The sequence below is a fragment of the Cyrtonyx montezumae genome, unplaced genomic scaffold, assembly GCF_038088225.1.
Source record: "Cyrtonyx montezumae isolate F1298 unplaced genomic scaffold, pur_monq_1.0 scaffold_79, whole genome shotgun sequence".
NCBI classification, from domain to species: Eukaryota; Metazoa; Chordata; class Aves; order Galliformes; family Odontophoridae; genus Cyrtonyx; species Cyrtonyx montezumae.
In genome coordinates, this window is record NW_027072088.1 from 118393 (window position 1) to 130175 (window position 11783).

Sequence of the window (11783 nt, forward strand, 5' to 3'; positions counted from 1 at the left end):
CCCGTCGCCGTCTCCGCCCCGCACCGCCGTTGCGCCCCTCGTACCTGAGCGCCGCCGCAGCGCGGCACGCAGCTCCCGCCGCCGCCCCGCCCGGCACGGCCCTGCCCCGCCCGCCCGCGGACCCACCTGGCAGCGGGGCCCGTGGCGCGGGGAGCCGCGTGCCGGGTGCTTCCCGGGTGCGGTGCGGTGCTCCCAGCGCCTGCAGCACCCGAGGGAGCGCTCAGAGCACATCTCTGCCCGGTGGCAGTCGCTGCCGCGGGCACTGCGACGACCATCACTTACCGCGGCTCAGCGAGGCATCCGGTGCTGGTGTGGCACCAACTACGGTCGTACACTTTATCAGTGAACATGGGAAGAAAATGGCTTCGAGTCACGTCTAATAGTTCACATTCAGAATGGGTCTCCGTCAAGAGTTGTTATCCTAAATTTGCTGCTTCCCTTTGTACTGTCCCTTAAGCAGCTATGGGCTGGGGGGGGGAAGAGGGGGAGGATGCTGTGCTTGGGGCTGTGGGTCTGATATTGCTGTGTCAGTCACGTTGGAAAAGGCAAGGGACATTGTTCAGTGAGAATCCAGTAGGAGATATTTATGCAGCATACTTTCAAAGAATAATTTGAGTAAGCACTGAAAGAGTCTGGTGCAGGTTAAAGAAGCACCAGGAACAGTGAGGGATGGGCAGGGGTATCGCTGTGAAAGGTGTACTGAAGGTGGGAGCTGAGCGATGCGCTGAGGGGGGTGAAGGGAAACAGCTCAGGTTCAGAGGAGCAACAGATGAGCAGAGTTCTTTCATCTCCAGATGTTCAAATATGGCATAAGCTTAAAAACTAAATCTTTTGAAGGTTATGAAATTGATTTATATATCATTTAAAGGGGATATACATTATGCCTTAACTGTGCATTTTTCCTGTGTGTTGTATCTTTAAACTTTTTCATAGAGCCTGAACCACAGAATGGCTGAGGCTGGGGGCACACAGCGGTTCCTCTGGTCCCACCCTGCCCCAGCAGGGCCACTCAGAGCAGGATGCTCAGCCCCATGGTGGGGCTGGAGATCTCTAAGAAGGAAACCCCACAGTCTGTATGAGAGCACTGTGCCAATGCTCCAGCATCTGTACAACAGCGCTTCCTGACGAGCAGGGGAGTTCGTGTGCCCCAGTTTGTGCCCAGTGCCTCTTGTCCTGGCACCGGAACCTGCACCACTAGCAGGAGCCCAACTCTGTCTTCTCTGCGCCTCCCTGCAGGGATTTATGGCCACACCACAGGGGAAGACCCTCCTGAGCCTCCCCTGCCCCAGGCTGAGCAGCCCCAGCTCTCAGCCTCTCACAGCAGAGTTGGTACACCAGGTCCTTCAGCATCTCTTTGGCTCTACATTGGACTCCTTTGTCTGTCTGGGTCTCTTGTACAGGGGAACGGCGATCTCTTGGTGATGCTTTGCCTAAAGTAGCCACAAATAGTGTTGTTAGCCTTCCTTTTGCCACTGCTATTTGCTCTGGTACACAATTGCAAACAGAAAAAGTTTTCATGTTACCCATAATCCAAAACTCACCTTTGGGCATCTTGGAAGAAAAAGTTTAGCATGCACACTGTAAAGATACATAAGTGCTATACATATCCTGGAAAGAGAATTTGTAATAGGAGTGCAAGAGATGGTACCTACCTTGCCAGAGGGATACAACTCACGAGGGCTGAGCCCCCAGGTGTCAAGGCAAGAAAGTACTGTGTGTTGGTTTAGGCTCAGACTGCTCAAATGAACAAGCCTGGATGTGCTATGAAGTACTGAGAAGCGTGTTTCATCACAGCTATGTGGCTGAGTAATGCTCAGGGTCAAATAGCAGGGAGCAAGCTCCCCAGAAAATAAATTGTCCATCTAGAGTCAGGAATGGAAGAGCATGCCGAGAAAGAATACTTCAGTTTCAACAGGGAAATATACACCTGTTAATGAGACTGTCTTCTGTATCTGATAATCTGTTTTTGACCAACAGTAACTCCATACCTTCTCTTTGGAACATCCTGGACAGTCTGCAAGTAATTTCATTGCACCCCCTGACCACAATTGGCTGTGAATGAGTTTGGAGTGAGATAATTCAGCACCCTGACAGCTGTGACTGATACCTGCAGTCATCCTGAGGATCACACAAGCACAGCTGAGCCGCTCAGCTGTTAAGGGAGAGGCAAACCATGCTGGATGAGACAGGCTGCACATGAAAAGTTCACATTATTTATATTCCAGTCTTGGAGAGGACTGATGGGCACCTTGATCACATACATTGTTTTTCACAACATTCACATCTTAAAAAAAAAAAGTACGCTTAATTAGGAGCAGAATGGCAGCTCCTTCACAGGTGATAAGGACTATTTTCCTCTGTACCTTGAAGCTGATAGCACAGCTGGGACGAAAGCTTCCCACGTTTGTAACATATTTTGTACTTTCGTTCTCTGTGATCAGAAATACACTGTTTCACCAGGATAAGGGTTAAGCAAGCAGGCCCAGTGGATCCAGAAGGGAGAGTTACCCATGCTACAATAAAAGACAAGAAGGATTATTCAAGTACATGGAGCCAGCAGGAATCAGACTGTCTTAGGTTGGAAGGGACATTAAAGATCATCTAGTTCCAACTGTAAGAGGAAGGAAGTGCACACAAATGTGCATGCACCTCATGGCATGGATCATGGCAGACTAAGCAGACTTGGAGGCACAACAGACACCCAGCGAGGGTATTCATTTCATGTTTTATCTCACAGTGATTTGTCTTTGTAGTTGGACTGTGACTCCCAGTGCAGTTCAAAAAATGTGCGTCACGATCCTCACACAGCTTATCATCTCTGGCTGAACTAAAGAGTATCCTTGAAGATCAGTCTTTCTTTGCAGACAATAGCATAAAAATAGTGATATAGGGTTAAATCGTAAGTACGCCTGACTCATTCATCCATTATCAATGGCCAGCAATGAACACATACAGAAGATCCTAAGAACAAGGCAGACACACAATGATTCCTCCTGGAACCCTTTCCTAGCTCCAGCACTTTGATGAAGACTACTGTGACAGAGGTATTGGCTCAGTACTTCACAGCTTTGCTGAGTTGCTCTTTTGCAACTTCCTTCAACTATGAATTCAGTCATGAAATTTAAGGCTGCTGTCTCAGTTTCAGTTGTGTTGGGACTGTTTTCTATAGAGCATCCAGTACAATGAGAAGTTTTGATTCTATGACAAAAACAATTTTGATGACACACCAATGTTTATAGTTGCTGCTAAGCAGTGTTGCACAGAGGAAAGGCCATTGCAGTGAAGGGCCCAAGGAGCTGGGAGGGAAACGAACTGGGACAGCTGACTTAAACTGGCCAAAGAAATATTCCATACCATATGACATCATGTGGAAGGAGTTCTGAAGGAGATGGAAGTTGATCTTTCTTTCTCTTCTGGTGCTTAGGGGCTAGCTGGGCGTGCATCAGTTATTAAACATATTCATATATATAGTCATAACTATTCCCTTTTCATTTTCTCTATATTAGTAAATAGTTTTATCTCCACCTGTGAATTCTACTCTTTTATTCTGTCCCCTATCCCACTGGGAACGGGGGAAGTGACGACTGTGCAATGCTGAGCCACCTGCCAGGTTAAGACACAACAGTCAATTTAGTGCCCAGTGTGGGGTTTGTCAGAGCGACTGGTGTGACCACAGGGCTCGTTGCGAGGGTTGTGGCACCTGCAGGGCCCATCAGAAGGGCCAAGTAACCACAGAGTCAGTCAAAAATATCAGAGCAACTGCAGGTCCTGTCACAGGATTTGGAGCAGCCACAACACAGCTTGTCACAGGAGCTGGGGCAACAGCAGAGCTCACAGCAGGAGCTGGAACAACCACAGTGCCCATTGCAGGAGCCACAAAGGACCACTGAGATTCTGTCTGCTCCTGTATGGTCACTTCACATGTGCCTCCAAACCCTAATTCAATGGAAAAGCACCTGCTCTGTAATTCACCAGCTAATCACTGCCATCACTAAAAGCATATGCCTATTTTCATCTGAAATTGCCTTTCAGTTTAAAGTTGTCAGTTCTGGTGCACTTGTTATCCTTTACCCCCATGTGATCAAAAACCCCTTTAGTATCCAGCATTTTCACTCAGTTAATGTACTTACTCTAACTAGACCACCTCACAACCTTCTATGTAAGGAAAGTTCTACATCTCTTATTGTAAAATACTTCTTCCACAATCTTCAGAATTTTGTAATCCTCTTCTAAATTCTGCTTTTCTTCTCTGTTCCTTTCAAGCCCTCACAAAAGGCTGTGTCACCAGGGACCATGTTGTTGTCTCTCAGCATTTGTTTCCTCAGGATTGCCTACCTGTATAGATCTATTATATTATGTCTTAATCTTAAATTGTAACATTTTCAGGGCTTGGAAAACTGTATTTTAGTGCCTAAAATAATGGATCTTGATCAAATTAACCAGACTGCCAGTTAATAAAAACATTTCAGATTTCCTTTTCTTTTTAATACAGTCCCTTCTGGGGGAGTGGCCTGCTTTTATTTCAGCACACAATGCTGTATTTGTCTGTTTGAATAAACTCACCCCGCTACACATTACTCACCACTGCTATTATAATAACTTTTTCCATTGTATTCATTTTTTACTCTATATGTAGACTTAGTAGAGATCTTACGTTTGCTTGCAAATCACCACTTAAAAGTGTCAAAAGACACTGGTTACAAAGCTGACCTAATCAGAAGTGCCCAAATCCAACAGCTTTTATCTGATATGCCACTCAGTTCTTAACTCACCAGATTCATTTGCTGTTATATAACTTCACAGAATAGTTGGGATTGGTATAACGACCTCTGGGTCCATCTGGTCCAACCCTGCTCCAACACCCAGAGCAGCCCCAAACTCCAGGCAGCATCTGAAGATTTCCAAAGGGGCATCTCCACAGCATGTACCTGTACAAGAAACCTGCGCCAGTGCTCCATCACCAGTGTTGCACAGAAGCACTTCCTGATGTTCAAGGGAACTCTAACCTTATTGCTGAATAGTTAAAGCAGTGCATTAAATCAAATGACTGTTAAGTCTGCAATGGCCATCTGATCATCCTCAGCTTCACTTGTAAATGCAAAGGCCAAAGCTATGCCATTGACAAGCCTCAGTTAATACACAACAACCCTGACTAATATCATGTAGTAATACCAGCTACACTAAGCTTATCAACCAACATTTCTGATTACAATTACTGAGTCTTATGTCAGGTATCAGTAAAGACTAATAAACCTTCTTGATGGTTTTTGTGACACAGGATCAATTCCTTAAACATTTTTTCCTTTCTTCACTACAGCATTTGCCTTATTGCATTTTCAGTTTACCATTCCTGATCTGCTACAGTTAGAGCTCAATTGTGAAGGCAAACCTGCCTGCCTTTAAGATGCAATAGCTGCTTTCATTTAGCCTTATCTCACCTTGATCAACAAGCCAGGATTTGCAGGTTATGGACTCGGGAGTCCGCTGTCAGACCTCCCTCCTCCCCTAAATGCAGCTCCCAGCTTCCTTCAATTTTCTAAGACAGGAGGTGCTCTTAAAAGTTTCTAGTCCTATGTATTTGTTCAGCATGTTTTTCAAAACACAGTGACACGGGCAGTGATGTGTCAGATAATGATTCAGTTTTCTGGTTTAGGTCTTTGTTTTGCTTACTTGGCAGTGCACAAGATCTCACTGTCCAGCAGCCCTGATTCTTTTTCTCCTCCAGTGAGGGTTCACTAGTAACTCTTGCCTGCCCTATGTTATTTAAAAGCTTTTTTCAGTAGCAGCTCGTTTTACATCACAGCTATACCCAACTACTACATTCCCTGCAGATTCTGTTTCTTTACCAGGTTTCCTGACAACTAACTCACTACATTTTTTTCCATGTTTAGTATTTCAGCTTGACTGTACGACACCCGTTTTCCTCTCATTCATTGTATCAGATTGCCTGCTTTGCATACACTTTTATACAGCATCCAATTCCCACTGTCAGTTTGTTGAAATGTGTGATCCAGAACAACGGTGCAGAGAATCCTCCTCCTGTACTGTATCATATTGAAACTTGTGTTTACAAACTATGCATCCTGTAGAGCCATTAGCTCATAGCTTATGGATCAGAATCTCTTATCTTCAAGAAACAAAATAACACACAGCCACCCAGGCAGTAGCAGCAGGTGTACATACTGACATTGTTCTTTGCTACTGTAGAGATCCTGACTGGAAGACCATAGTACACTGAGGAGGCACTGATTTGGGTAACTGTTAACGAGAGCAGGAGCAGACCTGTGATGTGCTTGCTTATCCAGCAAGGCCCTCAGGCCAGTGTTGTGCTGCACAAAATCCTTGCCTGTGGCTCAAACACAGCAGCAAACTGTGATAGAGGCTGCTGCAGGCAGCTCCCACTCAGACTGATTTATACCACATGTGCAGCCTTGGCTTTGACTAAAAGAAATCCCCATTAACACATCCTCTCTGTCTGACAGTAGGAATGGATGAACAGAGGTGCAGTGATTTTTTGTTGTTGTTCATCTGCTTTTCACGTGAGCATGAGTGAGAGAGAATACTCTAATGGCTGTAGCTGCACAGTGGAAGAATCTATTCTACAGAGATCTACTTTGTTGCCCTGCAGGTGGATTGGAGGTTCATTCAGTGCTATACCACTCACTGCAGTATCAAAAGGAACGTAAGAGGATAGCTATACTATTCTCTTAGCTGTAATACAGTGCTTTAAATATTACTTCACACTGTCTGAGTACGTCTCCTACTAGGATCATAATGCACCAGCAGAACAGTGACTACTATGAAACAATCACAGCACTGAAGTTTCCATCAGCTTCTTTTGATCTGACTCTTCAAGGGTTCATTTAGCGACAAAGACACATCCCAATAAGAGTTAGAAGAGATTACTTCTTCCCACGTGTAGGGCAAATAACCCTCAAGAATGGTACTCAATGAGAATAGTATGGAAGATGGTATATTATCAGTAGGCTTATGTAGCTGGTATACAACTAGAAAAAGAGGGTGACTCACCTTTATGATGATAGAGGCTCGCCATTGACTCCACACAGGAGGGATCTCTGAGAAGAGATCCTTCCCTGGTGGTGGTCAGCCCTTAAATGGGGTTTGGGAGAGCTGGAGCCAGGCTCCACCCCTTCCAATCACACAGGTATATCACCTTCAGCTGTGCCCCATGGCTGACTCGGTGCTCACCTCAGGTGACCAATCAGTGGTTCAGGCCGTGATTCAGCAGTTCCCATACACCATGTAAATGTCAAGCTCTCTCTTACTTTTCAAATAAATAAATTTGACTTTTTTTTAATCCCTTTTGAGATTGTTGCAGACTATTTTCTTTGAAGCTTTTAAGATCTTTCATCATTTCTTTTGAAATTGATACCAGACCTCCACCTCATAAATATAGCAAATACAGTTGCATTCCTTAAATATCACTTATGTAGCCATGAATAAGGGTAATCATCCTCACTGCCTCAACACGTTGAAATTGAGATTGCTCCCAATTAATCCCTAGGGCACTGAGGAACCCAGTACAATACTGTGGTTCTTTACAAGCTTGGTGTTCGACAAGGGAATTTTCAGTTCCTTTACCTTCCCTGATTACAAAACAGTTGCAAACATAGCAAAGTGGAAGTGCACTGAGCAGTTTTGTCCAGCGGGAAACTAAATAAACTGTGTTTGCAACTCCTCAAAATTGAGTGCAAGAGAGAAAAACACAAGGTGGTACAATGACAGCACCGAGGGTGGCAAGGCCAACATAACCCTGTTCCAGAATGCACCTCATATTCTGTCTCTGCACCACTCATCAGAATCGTATGGCTCAGAGTAAGATCACCTGAACAGCTCTTCTTACATCCCTCCTCCTAGAGCCTATGAAGTTTAAGAGTAACCACATCAGTCTGCTTGGAAAGAAATCTATTTGTTTAAAAAACAAAACAAACAAACAACAAAAATCAAACCAACCCCAACCCACGCGAAAGCAAAAAACTGAAACTCCACAAAAACAGCCTCTCTCCACAGCCCCTCCCTGTGCTGCAGAGCAAGGCTGGGAAAGCCTTTCTCTTCCCTTGACCTCACATGCCCTTCAACCATGGCCAGTCTGGGAAAGGGATGGAAAGTGCCAAGTGTTAAGGTGCTGAGCAGCTCTTGATGTTTCCAGTCTCTCAAGTACTGTTGGCCTGTTCCTGCTCAAAGAGGGCCATGGCTAAATGCGAGCGGGACGCAAGCCCTTCCAAGTTACTGAGGACGCAGCGGTGGTATAACTCCTCACTAAGCCGGGGGTTGCAGCTCCTCAGTGCATATTTCTGCACTAACCCTGGCTCCACAGCCCGAAATAAGTGCAAACCAGAATAGTGGAGGAAGACGTCAAATACCTCCATGCTCTCCAGCACTTCATCTCGATCTAGAATATCAGCTGCTAGTTTGGTACGCGCTGTCATATAGTCAGAATTATAAAAGCAGGCCTCAGCAAATGAATGTCTGTCAAAATGTCCATCCCTCAGGAAGTCAGTGCTGGAGGAAGCAGTCTGCTCACCACGGTATACCAGTGCAGGATTGAACTCTTGAAAGTGCACTGGGAAAAAGACCTGCCAATTGCTGATAGTATTCATACGGCAGCGGTTCAGGAACTCCATGTTGATTTCTGTCCAGACACTGGCCAAGAAGAACAAGGTGTCCACAGGGTGCTTCTTTGAGACTATATCCATGAGTTTCACTTGCGATGGCACCTCAGTTTTGACACTAATCCAGGGGATTTTAACCTCTGCATAGCGTTTCTCCAGCTCTCCCACCATGGCCTTGACTCCAGCAAATACATCTACCTGGCTGACTCGCTGGGCATCATAAGGATGGTAGATGAAAAGCAAAGTCAGCAAGGCATTATCATGCGTGTCCAGTGTGTTCATAGCATACATATCCAGGAAGTTGGATACAAAATCTAAGTCCTGTACTGTCAATGGAAGCACCAGCTGCACACGTGTGGCCTCTGTTACATACGGCATGGGAATAATTTCTACCTTACTTAAGGGCCGCACCAAGCTCACTCGTTTAACTAGGACATGACTGTGGCCCTTTTGGGTCACTGCCTCCAGCAGTAGGTCCAGCGTATATTCCATTCCTCGTGTGGGGTCAAAACGCCGGTAGCCGTTCAGCAGCTGCCGCTTGCTGAAGCGGAGCAAGGGTTGGTAGCGGCTGTTAAGCTGCTCAAGCGCTGACTCAATAATGTCACTGACATCTGCTTTGCTGGCTCCAGAGAGCTCACACTTGGGGGAGCCATCAAGGCAGGAGAAGAGGTGCTGCTCAGTGAAGTAGTCCCAGCTGATTACCTCAAAGCGTGACTTCGGAAGAAACGGGGAATTAATCCCCACAGGCCATGTCAAGCTTGCCTCGCCTGCAGGAGTCAGTGATGTCAGATTCCTGATCTGCATCTGCGCAAAGAGAACACATACTGATCACTGACACTTCCTCAAAGGGGCAGCCCGTGTCCTACCCAGACCTGCTTCACCTTTTAGAGCTGCATCTTGGTAGTATCACACCACAAGTTTTTGACTGCATGGTATCAGAGGTGCTAACTCTGAGAAACAGGACTCTCTCTTGTGTTTGGTTGACGGTCATATACAAATAGAAATAATACCCTTCTTTGACAAAGATGAAAGAAAAGGAAACCCATTTAGACAGGCTAGTTTTTGCAGATTTCCCTGGCCACATACCTGCAGTTCTTGGATCTCCTGGTAGGCTCTCTCCAGCTGGACCCTGCTGAAGTGCTTGTGCAGCCGGTACATCAGGGTCATGTCAGAAACAGGATGCACGGCAATAGCTGCTTGGAACTCCTCTTCTTCTTCCTTCTCTGGATTGGCATTTTTAGCCAGTTCATATGTATGGTAATGCTGACCCTGAGGAGAACAAAAGCCAGAAAGACTGGCATAGAATGCTACCAGTCACAGTGAAGCCCTCCCTCACTCCAGACAAGCACCCTCCCCTCTCTGTATGTTGGCTGCAGGACCCAGAAGAACGAACACAACACAACAGTTCTCACTCCAAACCCTACCTCTATATACTACAAGACTGTTTACTTAGTGCTGCCACATAAGACAACTCTCTCCTCCCCTATCTGACATCAAAGTCCAGCAGAAAAGCCCCTCTGCTGCACAGCAGGGACAGTAAGAGCATGGGTTCCATCAGACTTAGCTAACACAAAACCTCAGGGAGAGAGGTAGTACCTGGAGCTGTGAGACACAAGCAATGCCAAGGAAATCGATGATGCAACGCCCCAGCCACTCGTCTGGGCGCACACTAAGGATCTCATTGCGGCAGCTGTCCAGGTGTGGATGAAGTTTCAGTAGCAGGCTGCGGGACAGCAGGTAGCCAAAGCCACCGTGGCAATAGCGAGCCTGCTCATCTCCCCCGATGAACTCCTCTGCTCTTCCCAGGTAGACATCTTGATTAATACTGAGATGTGTCACCAGAGCCTTTACTTGTTCAGCCTGGGTATAGGTGTCATCCTGCATGATGTAGAACCAGTCATAGTCAGAACCAAAGTGCTGGTGGATATAGTACATGGTCTCATACATCAGCCAGATGGGTCGCTCATCCCCGTGGGCCACCAGCACCATGCCATGAGGCACCTTGGCACTGCGCAGCCCTGTGAAGTACAGCAAGCGTGAAAAGTGATGAGCTATGGTCTTGTTCACAGCCACCGCCAGTGTATTCAGGGTAGCCTTGGAAGTCAGCACTGCCACGAACAGTCTCTCATGAAATCCCAGTTCTGTCTGGATGTAGCGGGTTCTGTAAAGAAAGGACAAAACTACATCGTAAACTACTGGATGACAAAAACCAAAAGATCACCTTAATTTACACTCAGAACTTCCTAATTGCTACCAGGATATCTCTGTAACTGCCCCCAACACTCAGGATAAGCCTTCAACTGCTGGGACTTAGAAACGGTGGAAAAAAATTAACCTCAGGAGTAGAGTTTTAAGGTTAGACTCGCTTGGAAAAATCCCATTTAATAAAAGCATATTTTTCCTTCAGTCATGCAGCACTTAGGAAACTACAAGTAAAAAAAATAAAATTTAGAGCCAAGCACAAGCAAGTCATGCACATTGTTCCTGACTGCTCAGAACTTTCCCAATGGATACAGCAGTTAGTATTTTTTAAGAGCAACTTAGCACGTGTTATTAGATGCACGTAACAGGAGAGGGAGTATTCCCAGTCATCCTGAGAGTGCTTTTCAGTTTCTTTTGAAAAGCTCACTATTGTAGCCCTTTAAGGGAGCTATCCCAGCACTGCACTACGCTGTTACAACCGACAGTGTTTTAACACTGTCGCATATTCCAAACAGCGTACCCCAACTTGAAACCCTTAACTCATTCAAAGACATAGAACTCTGAACACCCACTGCGCACGACTGTTTTCCTCCAAGAGAAGTTTGCCACACAAAACAGGCGTTACCTGAGCACCTTCTTGTAAGGCTTGTTGGGGTCCCGGTAGTACGGTACGATCCGAGGCCGGAAGTCCTCACGGTCCCGGGCCGGGCCGGCCTCAGCCGCCTCGGGCTGCGCCTCACCGGGGAGCTCGGCCCGGCCCGCCGCCCCCAGGCACAGCTCCTCGGCGCCGCCTTGGCTCCAGGAGGCGCGCAGCAAGCTAAGGCTACAGCCCAGGGACAGGCCGAGCACGAGCGGCAGCGCGGGCCGCAGCGCTGCCAGCAGCGCAGCCAGGCGCATGGCGACGGCGGCCGCGGGCACTGCGCTCCGGAAGCGACCGCAGTCCCGCTA

At 46.8% G+C, this 11783-nt stretch overlaps 1 protein-coding gene across 1 annotated transcript; it reads right to left on the minus strand.

Moving 5' to 3' along the window:
• Positions 1-7909: 7909 nt before the first annotated feature.
• Positions 7910-11747, minus strand: CHPF2 (chondroitin polymerizing factor 2). Its single transcript, XM_065751646.1, has 4 exons — positions 11461-11747; positions 10230-10794; positions 9720-9902; positions 7910-9437 (listed from the first exon to the last, which is right to left on the minus strand). The coding sequence occupies exons 1-4, from the start codon at positions 11730-11732 to the stop codon at positions 8175-8177; spliced, it is 2283 nt and encodes a 760-aa protein (XP_065607718.1). The 5' UTR covers positions 11733-11747; the 3' UTR covers positions 7910-8174.
• Between the last annotated feature and the right edge of the window lie 36 nt (positions 11748-11783).

What these genes read in the sequence shown, in the direction of transcription:
- CHPF2 (XM_065751646.1), bottom strand. Translation starts at nt 11,732, where the DNA reads ATGCGCCTGGCTGCGCTGCTGGCAGCGCTGCGGCCCGCGCTGCCGCTC. An exon ending in CCTTACAAGAAGGTGCTCAG is followed by an intron (nt 10,795 to 11,460) that starts GTAACGCCTGTT and finishes CTTTCTTTACAG; the next exon opens with AACCCGCTACATCCAGACAG. An exon ending in CTTGTGTCTCACAGCTCCAG is followed by an intron (nt 9,903 to 10,229) that starts GTACTACCTCTC and finishes TGTTCTCCTCAG; the next exon opens with GGTCAGCATTACCATACATA.